The 18,330-nt window shown below is 33.9% G+C and overlaps 1 protein-coding gene across 2 annotated transcripts in view; it reads left to right on the top strand.

Moving 5' to 3' along the window:
- The window catches only part of ANKS6 (ankyrin repeat and sterile alpha motif domain containing 6), a 75,899-nt gene that overhangs the window by 38,188 nt on the left and 19,381 nt on the right, over positions 1 to 18,330 (top strand). For both annotated transcript variants that reach the window (XR_004230797.1, XM_023497696.2), the window contains exons 7-11: positions 3,395 to 3,593; positions 5,848 to 5,897; positions 7,241 to 7,444; positions 13,423 to 13,576; positions 15,969 to 16,138. Coding sequence is in view for 1 of the 2 variants with exons in the window: in XM_023497696.2 (XP_023353464.2) it covers positions 3,395 to 3,593; positions 5,848 to 5,897; positions 7,241 to 7,444; positions 13,423 to 13,576; positions 15,969 to 16,138 (777 nt within the window). In the remaining variant the exon portion in view is untranslated. The remainder of the gene's footprint in view (positions 1 to 3,394; positions 3,594 to 5,847; positions 5,898 to 7,240; positions 7,445 to 13,422; positions 13,577 to 15,968; positions 16,139 to 18,330) is intronic.

Below are 18,330 nucleotides of genomic sequence, written 5' to 3'. Positions count from 1 at the left end.
CATGGAACAATGTTATTCCTATCTCAGGAAGTTGCATCTTTCTGGAGGAATTAAAAACAATATGGTTATCATTCTTTTTTTTTATTTTAATTTTAATTTTTTTATTTATTTAATAGTCTTTTATTTACAGGTTATATGCATGGGTAACTTTACAGCATTAACAACTGCCAAACCTCTTGTTCCAATTTTTCACCTCTTACCCCCTACCCCCTCCCCCAGATGGCAGGATGACCAGTAGATGTTAAATATATTAAAATATAAATTAGATACACAATAAGTATACATGACCAAAACGTTATTTTGCTGTAGAAAAAGAATCAGACTCTGAAATATTGTACAATTAGCTTGTGAAGGAAATCAAAAATGCAGGTGGGCATAAATATAGGGATTGGGAGTTCAATGTAATGGTTTTTAATCATCACCCAGAGTTCTTTCTCTGGGCGTAGCTGGTTCAGTTCATTACTGCTCCATTGGAAATGATTTGGTTGATCTCATTGCTGAGGATGGCCAGGTCCATCAGAACTGGTCATCATATAGTATTGTTGTTGAAGTATATAATGATCTCCTGGTCCTGCTCATTTCACTCAGCATCAGTTTGTGTAAGTCTCTCCAGGCCTTTCTGAAATCATCCTGTTGGTCATTTCTTACAGAACAATAATATTCCATAATATTCATATATATGGTTATCATTCTATACCATCCAGTTTGATTATCTGTGGTCTACTTTGCCCCATTTCTTTACATTATAGTCAGATACTATAGTCATTAGAAAATCAGCACTTACATATTCTTCTGTGGATGGTCCCCTATAAAAATGTGAGCCTTGTTCAATAATACCACATTTATCAGACACTCACTAAGTTTTTCATGAAGCATTTATTATGTGCTAGGCACATAAGGGATACTAGGAAGGATAAAAAGAAGCCCCTGCTCTCAAGGAGCTCATGGTCTAGTTGGACAAACAATATACAAACAAGTTTGTATGTATAAGATAGATCCAGGACAAATTGGAGATAAGCTCAGATAGAAGGCAGTAGTAATAAGAAGGATCCAGAAAGGCTTTCCATTTATTAGGAATTGGAAAAACTTCCTAATAACATGCAGGGTATTCAAGAGAAGTTGTCCTATATTTCAAAAAATTATTGTGGATAATTCACATACACAAAGACAAGAATTAATTCTGTTAATATTCCATAGATGATCTTGACCCTGGCTTCTTAAACTATAGTACATGACCCTATTGGGTTCTCATAATTGAATGTGAGGGGATGCAAAATTATTATTTATCATTAGTAAAGATTTGGTTTATATACCTGTTTTACATACTTATATACCCAGGGTCACACAAAAATTTGTTGGGTAAAAAGGGGTTGTGAGTGGGAAAAGTTTTAAAAGTCCTGCTCCAGACTATCATTGTTTAGAGAAGTTATTTTCTTCCATAGAGAGATCTGTTCTACTTTTGGTGTTAATGTGGTTTCTATCATCTCTAGTGAGGAAAATCTCTCCTCAATGTAGATTGCAACTGCCCTTTAATTTCTAGTCCTAGATCTCTTCCTGGAGCACTGAGAGATTAAGTGACTTGCCCAGGACTACACATTCAATATGTGCTTATGGTATGGACTTGAACCCAGATCATGGTGAATACTGTCCCTACATTTCTCTTCTCTATCCCTGAGAATTCTGTAGAATTTGTGCTGTTCTTTATTTGGATCAAAAAAAGGATCATGTAATAAAATGTAAATGGGTCAAAAGGAGTAGCATGTAACAGTGTTCTGAACAGAAAGCATTGGTGATAGTGATTAATTATAGGAGGAAAAATAGGGAAGAGAATGAAAGTCTGATTAGATATAATATTGAAAAAACACTGACTATTTGACAATTAGGAAAAAAAAAAGAAATCAGGTCAAAAAAAATTGAAAGATAGTCTGAAATTTAGCTAAATGCCCTGAGAGGTGATGATCAGGGACAAAAAGAAACTAAATTGATAAATTAATTTCAGTTCTAGAGACTCTTTCACATTATGCCAAGTTATTTATTTATTTTTTCTTTAGTGTTTTATTTTTCCACAGTTATACACAAAAACAATTTTTGACATTCATTTTTTAAAACTTTGAATTCCAGATTCTCTCCTTTCTTCCCTTCCCACTCCTCTTCACTGAGAATGCAAGTAATTCATTATAGGTTATAAACATGTAGTCATGCAAACCATTTCCATAAGTCATGTTTTCAAAGAAAACATGGACCCCCCCAAAAAAAACCCTCAAGAAAAATGAAGTGTACGTCCATCTGCATTCAGACACCATCAGTTATTTCTCTGTGTATGGATAGTATTTTTCATCTTAAATCCTTCCAACTTGTTTTGGATCATTGTATTATTAACAATAGCAGTCATTCATAGCTTATCACTTTATAAAATTGCTGTTACTTTGTATACAATACATTTCATTTTGTATCAGCTCATGTAAGTCTTTCCAGATTTTTCTAAGATCATCCTGCTCATCATTTCTTACAGCACAATAATATCTTTGTATTTTACTCAGCACTTAGCACAGTGCAGAGCACATAGTAGGTCCCTTTTTACTGCTTCTTCTTGTTTATACAAGATGTAAGAATTATGGCAGAGAGGGAAAAGAGACATTACTTCTACATTTTTCTGTTTGTTTTTTAAAGAAAACACAATGTGCTGTTTCTAGTCCTGGCTGTTTCTATCTCTTAAGTATGGTGATGTTGAAAATGAGAGATCTTAGGTTTAAGGTTGGAAGACACCTTAGAATTCATCAAATCCAACCTCTCATTTGATGGATTGAAGAAACTGAAGGTCAATGAGGTGGCACAGAATGCTGGGCCAGGAGTCAGGGGAGACTCCTATTCTTGAGTTCAAATCTGGCCCCAGATTCTTACTTAATGACTGGACTTTATTCCCTTTATCTCAGTTTCTTCATCTGTAAATTGGAGATAGAAATGACAAACCACTTTACTGTTTTCTTTACCAAGAAAATTTCAAAAGGGACCATCAAGAGTCAGGCATGAGAGAAAATGATTAAACAATGAGGTTTAAAGAAATTAAGTGACTCTTCACGTAGGTAGTATTGTAAGCATGGATTCAAACCTGTTTTCACTGCCTCTAAATCCAATGCTTTTTGTTCTATCCTGACTGTCATGACATTCTTCTGATCCTCTAATTCTGCATCAGTAAAATGAAGAGTCTTACATCTTCTTTGCCTACCTCAGAGAATTATTGCAAAGATCAGTAGAGATAATATGTGTAAAGCATGTTGTTTTAAATCTTGAAAATTATTGTCTCTAATGAAACAATAGTTCAAAAGAAAAATGTGAATATATAGCTAACCTTATTGTGGCCTAACTAAACTTTTCTTGGGTATCCCTTCCTCAGTCATGGTGGAATAGAATGTCCAACAGGTTCCGAAAGCTCAAGCTGACCCAAACGTTACATCGGGGGCTTTCCAGTAATCACCCTATGCCTTTCACGGATGAATCTGAACCATCCCTGGATTCTACAATGAAAGCCACACCCCAGAATGAGACAAGAAATTCTAGGATTCCCGACATTGTTACCCAAAGCAAGGATTCTGGTAAAGTTTTTAAAAATGTGCAATTGTATAAGCTGTTTTTCCTCCAATGGTCTGACATTAGTTGTTATTAAGACTGTTACTATCTTTATTGAAATTCAGAGATTTTAAAAAATAAGTGTGAGTCTTGTTCTTATTATTCAAATCAGAGAATTTATTCCTTAAGGAGCTGGGCCAGAGGGAGGGACTTGGAGGGAACCAAGATAGCTGTCTTCCAAGTATTTGGAGAGAAATGATCCAGCTTGCTCTCCTTGATCATAGATGACAGAACAAAGAACAGTACCTAGAACTTCTAGAGACAAATTTGAGCTTAACATAGGGAAGAATCTTCCTAATAATTAAAAGTATTCAAAGGCCCAGAATATGGTATACCTCAAGGAAGAGTGGATTCCCCATCTTAGATCTTCAAGCAAAGGCTAGTTAAATACTCATTGGAAATGTTGTAGAAAGATTTGATTGAGTACAGGTTAGATTAAATGGATTCTTGAAATTTCTTCCAATTCATAGTTTGATGATTCTATGAAAATTTTGGGTGTTTTTCCTATGGATTTTATAGCTATGAGTGCCCCAAAATTGTACCTATGAGGTTTTTTTTTTTTTAACCAATTGTAACACTTTACATTTTTTTTTTTTTTTACTGTTGGAATCTATCTTACCTTTAGCCTATTATACCACCCTATCAAAATCTTTTAGGATTTAAACCCCAAATATATTAAATATCACTCCCAACTTTGTCACTTACACACTTGATAAATGAATCATTGATTCCTTCAGTGAAGTATTAGACAAAAATTCTGAATAGAATGAAGCTGAACATGGATCCATGGGGACTATCACTAGATATATATCTCCTGATTTATAGTTATCCATCAGATAACATGGTTTAGACATTCAAGTTCAAAGCCACCTAACTTCTTTGTCAATTTCATCTCTCACTCTTCTTTATAAGGCTTTCATAAAATGCTTTAAAAAAAAAGAGGAAGGTAGTTGTACTTCAGCAACTTCAATTCACTTCAGCAACAACAGATTTTCCAAAAGTTCAAAGACATGATATTTTATCACACTTATTAAATATGTAGGAAAAGTCTACTTTTGAGTACTGTATTATAGTTTCTGGGACCTCCTTCAGCTTCTTGGTTTTTGAAAACTGAAAGTAAAAGTGTGGGAGTTTTTTCTAAAAACATACTCATATTTTTTTTGCCCTATTTCTTTGAGAGTTTAAATTGTTTTTTCTTCTGTTTTATCATTTGATGGAGGAAAGTAGTTTCTTTTATATATAATACTTCTTGCTCTGAAGACAAAGAGAAAAAAATTTTTTTTTAATTTTGTACCTGTTAAATATGATATAGTATAGAGAAAGTTAGACTTTGATTAAGAAAGACCTGCCTCTGATACCTATGAGCAAATGAACCTGAGCAAGTCTCTTAACTTTTATGACTCAGTCAACTCTTTAATTTAGTTATTAAATCATCTCTAGGTTAGCATGCATGTTGATGAAAGGAGTGCCATATGCTGTTGAGATCTTAAAACCTTTGTCCATTTTCATTTTCTATTACTTTCTGGAAAATTAAGGCTGACATTCAGTGGAATGGGTCACTCTGGGAGGCAGGGAGTTTCCCATTCCCCCTAAAATTTTCAGTGCATGAAAGAAGTAAAATGGAAAAGTGCTCTGGAGGTGAACATTATGAAATCTGATCAAAGCTTGGTACAATTAAGAAGAAACTATGGTCTAACTGATTTGAAGTAGAGACTAGAATCTGGTTTAGGCTCAGCCCTTGATTATCTCTGTTACAAAGTCAAGTTGCTTAATCTATCTGGGAATCAGTTTCTTCTTTCGTAAGGTGGAAGTGGAGAAGGGAAAGTGTTTGTACTAGATTATGTCTAAGATCCCTTCTGGCTCCAAATTTTAGGATCCTAAGTATTTAAACAAAGTCTGGATGACTGTGAAGAACTGTCATGCAGAAGGCTCTTGCCTTGTATATGAAGTTGGACTCAGCCCCCTTTTCTAACCCTGAGATTCTATGTTCCTTGGTGACCCTTTCACCACATGTGTAATGTTGTAGTTCTTAGGTCACTTAGGGTAATCTCAAAAGCATGTATTGCAATTTAAATGCTTTTCTTCAGTTAAGAAATTGAACACTATTAAAAAGCAAATATTTTCAGAATTTAAAAACTGAGGCTTATAGGAAAGTATAATATTCATATTAGTGTCCTAGGGATATAGATTATTAAATTTCCAATCTATATTGCTTTTCAGGTCCTACACATACGAGAATAGAAAAAGAAGATGCTTTATTAACAACAATGGTAAGTGTTTTAAAATTTTAAAATTATTATGTATTTCACATTAATTTTCTCAATTATGAAAAGCCAGCACTGGAAAGAACTGATACTTAAAGGTTATTAAAAGTCAAAACAAGTATTTCCATAACAATACAATTAAAAATATTGCATATGAAACCAAGAGTTGTATAAATATGTTTACACATATTGGATTTAACATATATTGGATTGCTTGCCATCTAAGAAAGGGGGTGGGGAGGAAAGAGAGGAAAATCTGAAACACAAGGCAATGCCAGGGTCAATGTTGAAAAATTATCCATGCATGCATATGTTTTGAAAATAAAAAGCTTTAATTAAAAAATAATAAGATTGCATAGGGAACTACAGCTCTACTATGCACAACTTGCTATTTCTCTACTTATCTTGTAAATTTCTTTTTTTTTCTTACCTGCCCCCTAGTATCTCCCTCCCCCACAGTAGAAATAGCTACCATATTGTGTGGGTGTGGGTGTGTTTATGTATGTGTATATATTTGTATGTATATAAAATTATTCTATACATACTTCTATTTGTCAGTTCTTTCTCTGGATACAGTCATCCAGCAGCAGCTGCAGACAGCATCTTTCCTCAGATGTCCTTTATAATTAACTTGGCTATTTATAATAGTCAAAATAACTTAATCAAAGTTGTTCTTAAAACAATATTGATTTTACTATATAAAAATTAAGTCCAAAGTATGTGGCAAGATACTATACATATATATATATATATATATATATATATATATATATATATATATATATATATACTTGGAATACAAAACAACTTAGTCATTACCTTCAAGGTATTTAGAATCATAGTCTCAGAATCATAGGTTTAGAGATGATAAGGGCCATAGGAGTCCAACCCTCCATTTTAAAAATGAGGGAAAAAAAAGTCACTTAACCCCAATTGCATCAGTGAGAGAGAGAGAGAGAGAGAATGAGAGAGAAAACTGAAAAATAAAGAGTATCCTTTGTGTTTTGCTGCCTTTGTAATCTAATAGTAGAAATACATGTCTACACATTTTGGGCTTTTTTGAGTTTACTTTTTGTCTTTCTACTTTATTGAAGTTTGTTTAAATTAATTTTTTTCACTGATTCTCTTGGATTCTCTAAGTAAACCATAGCAGCTACATGCAGAATACTTTTAAAAGGTAAATTGCAGCAAGGACAAAAGATCACTGTACAAAGCACTTCTGTGAATCTTTGATATTCTCAGCCCCACCTTCCCTTACAATCAGCCTCTTCAAATCTCTTATCCTTCCACTTTAGAACCAAAGAAACTGTCAGTAGCTTTTCTAAAATCAAGTTTGTTTTTTGTTTCAGTTAAGAAATGGTGCTCCTTTTACTAGACTCCCAAATGATAAGCTGAAAGCAGTGATTCCTCCTTTCTTACCACCATCAAATTTTGAGCTGTGGAACTCAGATCGGACTCGGATAAATAGAGATGGTCAAACAGAACAAATGAAGACTATATTGCCACAAAGATCTGTCAAATACCATCCTGTTGGCAGTGGAAATTCTGACATTGTAAGTAATAGACTTGTGATTGCTGTGTGGCATAGAAAAAAGCACTGGAATTTGAGTCAAAGACCTGGATTTGAGTTACAGCTCTACCACTTAGTAAATATGTGACCACAGGTCACATTTTCTGATTAAATTTAATTTTTTCAAATGAACAAGCATCTGCCCCCTCTCTCTTCAACACCTACCCCTACCAACTCCCAACTCTGTGAAAAACAAAGACCCATGCAACAAATATGCATAAGTAAGCAAAACACATTCCCATAGTGGCCATGTCCACAAATATGTATCTTGCTCTGCATAACTAGTCTGTAATCTTTGTGTCAAGCAATGGGCAGCAGTCTAAATCATTATTCTTCTGGAATTGTGGTTGATTATTGCATGATCAGAATTCTTAAGTTTTTCCAAATTTGGAGACAGTTCAAACTAACTGATGAGAGCCAGTTGTTAAATTTTCAGTGTAAGCATTTACATCTTGGAAATTAGCAAATGCTTCAAATCAGAGCTTGATTTGTTGTTTTGTGTGTTGTTGAGACTTTAAAATGATGGCAATTTTTTTCCCCCTGGAGAACTGATTATTTACTACTAGTCTTTAACAGTATTTTTAATAATATAAATTGTTCTGGTTATGCTTACTTCACTCTGTATCAATTTTAAGAAATTTTCAAGTAATACCTGCTCTTTCCCATTCCTTCTCATTTGTATGCATTCCTCACTCAACATGCATCAGATTATATGAAATGTTTTTCCTCTTTTCTTCAACTTTTCTTGTTTAGTATATCTTTCTCTTCCTCTACTCATCTTTCCTTTCTTCTTTTAAGATCATCAAAATGTAGGAAAAATCACTCTCAAAGCTTCCATCTTATTTGATTTCCACTATAGTCCCTGCTGACATCATGATTCTTAGGGTATGCTTGTATCACCCCCTTTCCTCATTAGAATGTAAATACTTTATTTTTATAAAGTCTTTTTTGAAGGATAACTTAAATTTGCTTTTTTTTGGTTTGTTTCTCTTTACTTCCATGTTTGTATTTCAAAGTTTCTAGTAAGCTTCAGATTTTTCATTAGGAATTCTTAGAAGTCTTCTATTTTGCTTAAGTTTTTTCCCTCTCTGTAGGATTGTATTTAATTTTGCTGGGAAAATTATTATTGGTTGTAATCCTATGCCTTTTGCCTCTTGTAACATTGTATTCTATGTTCTTTACTCCTTTATAGTAGTAGCTACTAAGTCTTGTGTAATGGACAATTCACTTTAGGAAATGAGAGCTAGAGAGGTTAAAAAATTTACTCCAAATCATAAAAGTAGTGAGTGACTGAACTGAGATTGAAACCTAGGTGATTGGCTGCCAGGTCCAAAGTTTTTTCCTACAAGTTTTCTACCAGTTCGAACCAGAAGAGTGTTATTATGATAGAATTGTATAATTGATGAAATATTACCTTTGAACCCAACTTCTTCCTCTTGTTGCCTTGCAGAGAGTAGATGCTTACTAAATATTTGTTGAATCAAATCAAATTGAATTGCTGATATGGGCAGTCCCATCCCAGGACACACTAATTAAACTCTTTTCCTCTTTAGGGACAATAGCCAAGGTATAGATTTGAACCTTGGCTTTTACTTGGCCTTACTTATCTTACTTACTTATCTTCTTTTTTTTTTTTTTTTTTTTTTTTTTTAAATAGCCTTTCATTTACAGGTTATATGTATGGGTAACTTTATAGCATTAACAATTGCCAAACCTCTTGTTCCAATTTTTCACCTCTTACCCCCCACCCCCTCCCCCAGATGGCAGGATGATCAGTAGATGTTAAATATATTAAAATATAAATTAGATACACAATAAGTATACATGACCAAAACGTTATTTTGCAGTACAAAAAGAATCAGACTCTGAAATATTGTACAATTAGCTTGTGAAGGAAATCAAAAATGCAGGTGGGCATAAATATGGGGAATGGGAATTCAATGTAATGGTTTTTAGTCATCTCCCAGAGTTCTTTCTCTGGGTGTAGCTGGTTCAGGTCATTACTGCTCCATTGGAAATGATTTGGTTGATCTCATTGCTGAGGATGGCCAGGTCCATCAGAACTGGTCATCATATAGTATTGTTGTTGAAGTATATAATGATCTCCTGGTCCTGCTCATTTCACTCAGCATCAGTTCGTGTAAGTGTCTCCAGGCCTTTCTGAAATCATCCTGTTGGTCATTTTTTTTTAATTTAATAGCCTTTTATTTACAGGATATATACATGGGTAACTTTACAGCATTAACAATTGCCAAACCTCTTGTTCCAATTTTTCACCTCTTACCCCCACCCCTCCCTAGATGGCAGGATGACCAGTAGATGTTAAATATATTAAAATATAAATTAGATACACAATAAGTATACCTGACCAAAACGTTATTTTGCTGTAGAAAAAGAATCAGACTCTGAAATATTGTACAATTAGCTTGTGAAGGAAATCAAAAATATAGGTGTGCATAAATATAGGGATTGGGAATTCAATGTAATGGTTTTTAGTCATCTCCCAGAGTTCTTTTTCTGGGCATAGCTAGTTCAGTTCATTACTGCTCCATTAAAAATGATTTGGTTGATCTCGTTGCTGAGGATGGCCTGATCCATCAGAACTGGTCATCATATAGTATTGTTGTTGAAGTATATAATGATCTCCTGGTCCTGCTCATTTCACTCAGCATCAGTTCATGTAAGTCTCTCCAGGCCTTTCTGAAATTATCCTGTTGGTCATTTCTTACAGAACAGTAATATTCCATAATTTTCATATACCACAATTTATTCAACCATTCTCCAACTGATGGACATCCATTCAGTTTCCGGTTTTTAGCCACTACAAAAAGGGCTGCCACAAACATTCGTGCACATACAGGTCCCTTTCCCTTCTTTATAATCTCTTTGGGATATAATCCCAGTAGTAACACTGCTGGATCAAAGGGTATGCACAGTTTGATAACTTTTTGAGCATTTACTTACTTATCTTCAAAATATTATTCTCTATTACACTTCCTGAGGTAATTTTTATTGCCTTGTCATGAATCCATTATGCCTGTGGGGGTAGGGGATCCTACAAGGCTGCAGTCCATTGGAAATTGTATGAGTCTTTTTCCTGTGCTTTTCAGTTGTCTTCAGTATGCTTTATCTGATGAACATTTAGTTTTTACTCAATTCCAGAGATTACTCTGAATGATCTGGCCATTTCTGTCTTAAATGGAATTTTCTCTCAACTAGCAGACCTTTCTTTTATATTTTGATGATGATCTGTGAATTACTCTCTTATCTTACTTGAAGTATTATATGTAATGCACTTTATAAATCTTAAAGCCCAACATGAATCTAAACTATGATTATTGGAGTCAAAGGAAAGGACTTATAAGCAGTTGGAGATATAGCAGGAATCAAAAAAGCATTGACATTTTTGGTGGGGACAGGGAACACCGTCTTTCTCAATTCATTTCATTGAATATTTATTAAGTATTTTCTATATTGTAGGTCCTCAAGGAACTTATATTCTATTGTTTTTGATTTGAGGAAAAGGACATGGACAGAATTTGTGATTTTAAATGAATGGGAAATTTCTGAGCAAGGAAACATTATATCCATTCAGGCTAACCTCCTTTATACAGCCTGGTCTTAGGGAGTTGTTTAGGGCAGATCTTTTTAATATCAAGGACAGCAATATGGACTAGGCCAGGCTTTTGAGACAGTATGCTAATTACTACTCAGGATGACTTCAACCAAATAGTTCTAGGTTCCCCCATCCCCTTCCCTTTAAAAGATTGTTTAAAGGGACGATTAGACAAAAATTATCTCAGCAGTACCTCTGCAGTAAATTCTTTGAAGACTAATTAGGCAGAATAGTAAAAGAACTTTATTTCAGCGTGAGCCTCTTATTCCAGTCAATTGGCATAAACAATAATTCAGATTCTACCATGTAATTGAAGAAAAAGATTTAATGCAAAAAGCCTCCTTAAAAAATGAACTGAAATAAAGTCGCATTACATCTTGGGAATTATATAATTCATTCCACAAGCATTAATTAAGCACAGTGCTAAATTCTGAATATATAGGGACAACAATTAAATAATCCCTGCTCTCAAGGATTTAACATTCCTTTGGTAGAAACAATATATACAGGTAAGCAAATCTAAAAATACATACAAAGTAATTTGGGAGCAGAGGCAGTTACTGGGGAAATCAGGCATAAAGTAGGAGGTGGCATTTGTACCTACTTAATTCTTAAGGAAATGAGAGAAAACATTAACTTTTTTCTTGAAAAGTTGCTAGGGTCAATAAAAGTTTGTTTTGTTTTGTTTTGGGGGGATGCATATATATTTATATGGAATGAATCAGTCAAAAGGGAGAATTTGAAAGTTAATGATATATGAGATGATTATGGAGGCATGTTGTGGGAGATTAAGGGAATAGGACCAAGAGTAAATAAAAGCATTGGCCTTTGGAAACCAAAGGGCTACCTTTTTATCAGAGATTAGAATAAAGGTAGAAATAGGGGAAATCAGAGTTTGAGATATAGAATAGGGATAAAGAGAGAACTTTTGATAAATTGCTTCTGTTTTCTCCATACAGGATAAAGTAGAAGGGAGGCTAAAGGAGAGAAGAGAAGCTTTGGAACAGTTTGGGGAATAAAATAGAGAGTCAATTAAGGAAGAGTCAAAGAAGTATCTTGTGGCTAAGAAGGAACACTTATCTGAGAGAAGTTAACCTAAATTTATAATAATCCCAGTTAGAAAAGCTTCCAATTCTAATGATTTTATATCCATATTTATAAACAACTCTATTGCTCTTGAAGTACTTATATAGGATGTCTTTTCATATGACCTAGTTTCATATTCAGAACATATTTGGCACAGAGGCCAGATAAATACAGATAGTCTTAACTGGCTTTTAGTTGGAGTGGAGTAAAATCAGACCCTAACCAAATCAGGTATCTCACCAACAAGTGATCATCCAGTCTTTATTTGAGGCGATTTGGGGTCACACAGATAAGAAGTGTTAATTGTCTGAGGTCATATTTGAACTCAGGTCTTCCTGACTTCAGGGGTGTTGTTCTATCCACTGCGCCACCTAGCTGCACCTACTCCAACATTGATTACATTGGAGGGAGTAGAAAAAGTCTATAAATAACTTAAGTACCTCCCAATTAAATCAAGGAACACTTCATTACTTGAGGACTTCCTTCAAAGGTGAGAATAAAAGATAATGGTGGATGATACATTATAAAATATGGGTCAGCAGTGGTTGCAGATTTTTTTTGTGCCTTGTGACTCCCTTAAGTATCCATATATCAAGAATAATTTCTTTAAGATGTGGGGAAACATTAGACAATAGCACCAAGTAACATCACCAAAAAATGAAACTGATTATAATTTAATAAACAGGAAAGAGTGGAAGGGAGAAGTCCTGTTGTGCGTATCATCTCCAAATCAGTTCTTGGAGAATACTTGTGTAACTTTGCTATTTAAACTTTAAATACTTTTCATTTTCATTTTGTTGCATATTGACTTCAATGGAATTTTATAAATGAAAAATCGCTTCTTCATAAGGATTTATCCTCAAAGGTATCAATTACAGATTTCCTTTTTCATATTAGAGTGGCCATTAGATGGAGCCTTAGTGCAGAGTGCTGAGTTAGGAATCAAGAAATTCTAAATACAATTCTAGTCTCAGACATTTATTATCTATGGGACTCTGAGCAAGTCACTTTACCTCTGTTTGCTTCAAGTTTCTCTACTATAAAATGGACCTGATTGTAGCACCTTCCTCCCAAGGATGTTGCGACAATCAAATGAGAAAATTTTTGCTATGTGTTTAATATAGTGCCAGGTAAATAGTGGATGCTTAATAAATGCTATTTCTTTTCTTGTCTGAAAGTTTTATATCTCTATTTGAATAAATGGGATTGGAGAATATACCAAGTATAAATATATTAAAATATTCATATTACTCTTTCAGACATCTGTCAGGCCTGTTAAATTTCCATCTGTTACAAGAAGTCCTACTTCTCCTACAAATTCAGGAAATTTCAACCAATCACCCCACTCTTCTGGTGGGTCTAGTGGCATAGGTGGAATTAACAGACATGGTGGAGAAATACATAACAGATCAGGTAAGTATTTTTTCATTATATAAGAAACAAAAGTGCCAAAATGTTCATTCAAATGTCATACAGAATCCTTATATTTCATTTTTATTTGTCATATTTGCTTTTATAGCACATTCATTTTTAAATGTATCCCTTCTCTTTTTCCTATCCAAAGAGTCATCCTCTTTTCACACAGAATTTAAAAAATAAGGGGGAAAACAGCAATTAAACAAAACTGACACATCAACATTCTAAAAATGTATGCAATGAGAAATATAGAATCTCTTTATCTGAGACCAAGATTACCTTTACATTCTATAATATCTCTTACAAGTGGTTGTCCAGTACTGGGGAACTAATTACTACTTAAGAAATGTATTCTACTTAATTATTTTAAGTTCTTTCTAATATTAAGGCAACCATTTACCTTCTTGTAACTTCCACCCATTGTTGCTAGCTCTCCCCTCAGAAATTAAACATATCTATGTGATAGTCCTTCAGAAATATGTAAATAGCATCTATTTCTTACCCCTTTCCCCTATCATACCAGCATTCTCTTCTCCAAACCAAATATCCTAGGGTCCTTCAATTAACTTTCATATGATATGGTTTGTTATATGGAGTCCCTTTGTTATTCTCATTGCCTCTTGTCTGGATCCAATCCAGTTTGCCATTTTCTCTCCAAAAGAAATAAGACACTTCTCACTTGTCAGGTGAGCCCTTTTAGTGAAAAACACTATAGATTACATGTACTCTGTTTCCTCTGTATTTCCTAAAAACATTGAAATAAACTAGAATCTTATTGTATGTAGTTGATTATGTTTGAGTTTAATATCCACGATGTTAAATAACTTGTCTATGATTGCACAGTAAGGATATATCAAAGACAGGATTTAAACCCAGGATTTCATCACTCCAAGGCTAATCCTCTATCTAGTATAAACCATACTACTTCTCTTTTTGAAAAACATTAAAGAGCTTTACTTGGCAGAATTCTATTAAAATCTCCCTTTAAAGTAAAAAAAAAAAAATTTATAGGAAGCCTGGAGCTTTTTTTTTTTTTTTCGAGTTTTTGCTGATGTTTCAAAAAAAAATAAATGAGACAGCTTTGAAAGCTTGAAAATTGTAGGTATTTATATGATCTGGGTCTTTCTGCTACCTGTATGTAGATTGGTTTGTAGGTTGCTTTTGTCAAACCTCATATTTCATCCTTCAGCATTAACTTGAAGTCTGTTATGATATTCTACAAAAGTTTTAGGGCAGAACTGGTACAAAAATGCCATATAAAATTAAATCCTTTGAAATGATTCTCATTTATTAGACATTAATTCCTTTATACTGGAATACCAGTATCTGACAAATACAAGGAGTAAATTGGTACTGGTTTTTGGTTGAGCAGAAGAAAGGTTTTTCCAATGACTCCAAATACCATTCTACTGTGATCTATCCTGAACTCTGCTGTTCTAGAGCTGACAGTTTTAGTTTTAATTTTTCAAGGATGTAGGGCATTTAAAGAGAGGAGCCCGTTGCTTTCCTCTTTTTTCTTAGGTTTTTATTTATATCTTTTAGTTTTACATCATCTAGCTTTCACTTTGTATCCATTTCCTTCCCTTTCTCAGATAGCCAATTTTATAATAAAAAAATGTTTTTAAAAGAAAAAGGTGAAGAGAAAAAAACTTAGCAATACCAATCAATATATCAAAGAAAATTTCATATCAGAGGCAATATTCCACCACCTCCACTTCTGCAAAGGAGTGGATGAAAGCATTTTTTTCTTAACTCTTCTCTGAGGTAAAGCTACTTCTTTATAAATTTTGCAACATTCAATTTAAATTTTTTGTGGTGATTATACTTTTCATCTATAATGTTACAGTCATAATTGTATATTGTTTTCCTGGTTCTTCCCACTTCCTTTTGCATCAATTCATATATGTTTTTCCATGCTATTCATCATGTTCATTGTTTCTTACAGCACAGCACCATAGTATGCCATGGCCTGCCACAGTTGATTTAACCATGTCTCAATGGAAGGGCATGACAATTGAAGGGAACTTGAACTATGTTTCTAATTCTTAGCTATCACAATAATATCAATATTTTGGCATATATGGAGTCTTTCTTTTTGTCAGTGACCTGTTTGTGGTATAAAATTTGTAATGGAATCTCTGGATCAAAGGGTATGAAGTATTTTAGCCATTTTATTGCATAATTCCAAATTGCTTTCCAGAAGATTATACCAGTTCATAGCTGGAGAGAACACATTCTTATGTAGTGGGATCCCCTTCTTTGTAACATTTTTATCATTTCCCTTGTACTATAATAATTATGTAAAATCAGAATTAGGATGAAGAGATTAAGTGACATGCTATTGCCACTGACATGTACCCATTTTATATATTTCTTTATAATTCCCTAGGTGGCAGCATAGATAGTGTTTTGTCCCAAATTGCAGCACAGAGGAAAAAAGCCGCAGGATTATCCGAACAGAAATCCAGCCAGCAGTATAGTCCAGTCTGTACAGCTCCTGGGTCCACCCTGCCTGATGTCCAGGCTTCTCCAATTTCGGGCAACATTCATATTGGAAAGGTGTTTGTTACCTTTTGCCTTCCCCTTGTTTATGTCACCAATACTAACTCAGAACCTGAATTTATGTTGAACCAGGGGGAGTGGAGTATTTAGGGTTAGGAATTCCTCTGAACTCTGAGTGAATACCTCTAGTTAGTTAATACTTTGGGTAAAATAATTTTATGAAATATCATCTTTTCTCGGCGAAAGGGCCACTTACTCCCTCTGGCTCCATGTAGAATCAGGCCCAGCACATGCATGCTCAAGTTGGAATGGAACATCAGTGAGCGCATGCTGTTTACCCCTCTGCTTTTTACACAGATGCTGTCACTGTCACTCTTCATTGATTAGGAAGCTAATAAACCTTTGAATTATAGTAATTTGCTCCTATTACTTCAGCCCCTGTCAGCTCTTTTCTCTCTTTTTGCCCTGTTATTTCTGCTAGGAGATATGATATCATAAACTCCAGTCATAATAAGGCTGTTAGTTGCATATTAACATATCATTAGATATCATTTAATGGTTATTTATATAGGACAATCTTTTCACAGGTATACTCTGCTCAAAGGAAACCTAAATTCACCCAAATACAAATTTGAGAAAATTATTAAAAGAAACATTTTCTTAATATATAATAATTGATATTCCTGATCGGAAACAATCTTAGAATCTTGTTGGACTTAAAAAATAAAAAAGAGAGGGTTTGTGTGGTATTAAACTTCCTTTAAAGTATTAACGTCTCTAGCTGAAGATTCTTATTTTTAAATTAAGAAAATAAAATAAATAAAATTTAAGGGAGATTAAATATCTTGCTAATTAGAGGATCTCCCTCAATTACCCTTCTTCACTCTTCAGATATTTCTTCCTCCTTATTTCCTCGGCAGAGGGAGTCTTACTCCTCAGCTATATACGTAGGTCCTATCTTATCCAAGGCATGTATTACAAATAGTATCAACCCCATCTTACAAAGGAGGAACCTGATGTTTAGAGGAGTTAAGGGACTTGCCTAGAGTCATACAGTTGCTAAGGATCATAGGTATAATTGGAATCCAGGCATTCCTGACTCCAAGCCTCTTACTATATCCACTCTATCAAACTTCTGAAACTTTTCTCTTAGAACTAAATTTTTATGAGAATGAGTTGTATTCTGCAGGGATATTTTTCCCTTCATACCTATAGAAACATTACAAAAGAAAAGAAAATCCATTTTGTAGCTTGCTCAGTGTCCCACAGAAAATGGCAGAACTGAGTCGAGAACTCGGGTCTTAGAATTCAGGACCTGAGTTCTTGACCTAGCTCTTCTGATTCCTACATCAGGGGTTTTTCCACTATATTAATACCTTTTCAACAGACTTAGAAGAACCATCTATATGTAAAGTATTCCACTTAAAAATCTCAGGTACTGAGATGTACTGATATTTTATCTCCCTCAAATTTTATTTTATTTTCTTAATTTAAAAATAAGAATTTTCAGCTAGAGATTTTCCTTAAAGTATAAAGTGAATTAATTTCATTTCAAATTCATTCAATTTCAGTTCAAAAACTTGTGAGTGCTCATTGTAAGTACAGTGATCATGGTCTTAGGTGCTGAGTGGCAATGATAAATAAGACAGTCTCTGTCCCTCATGAAGTGTACAATTAAAAATGGGGGAAGGAAAATGACCCATGTTTTTAAAAATCATAATAAAAGTGGAGCGGGATAAATGCATACAAGAAACACAAGGATTACATGAGCTCCAAGAGGCAAAAGATATATTGTCTCAGCAGCAAGAGAAGATAAAATGAGGGGGAAATACATTTCTCAAAGTTACAGGTATAAAATTTGGAAAAGTTTTTCATTTTCTATATAATCAACTTAAATAATAAGACATAAAAAGTCTTATTTTTGAAATGGCTAAAAACTAGCATGAGATAAATATTAGGAAACAGGAAATGATATTGAACCAGATCATCAAGCAAGCAACAGTCACTTGTTAAATGTTTACTGTGTTCCAGGCAAAGTTCTAAATGCTAAGAATTCAGAGAAAAAAATGCAAAAATCATTCCTGCCCTCAAGGAGCTTACATTCTAATGATGGGGGTGGCAAAACCTATGGAAATAGGAACATATAAGATACGTAGCTCAGAGCAAAAGGAACATATAAGATACATAGAAAATATGTAGAAGGTAAGTTCTAATTCAAGTAGACTTTAGACATTATTTCTATACTCTCT

Source organism: Sarcophilus harrisii, chromosome 1 (genome assembly GCF_902635505.1).
Source record: "Sarcophilus harrisii chromosome 1, mSarHar1.11, whole genome shotgun sequence".
NCBI lineage: Eukaryota > Metazoa > Chordata > Mammalia > Dasyuromorphia > Dasyuridae > Sarcophilus > Sarcophilus harrisii.
Note: the sequence above shows the minus strand (reverse complement) of the source record. Positions and strands in the feature narration are given on the sequence as shown.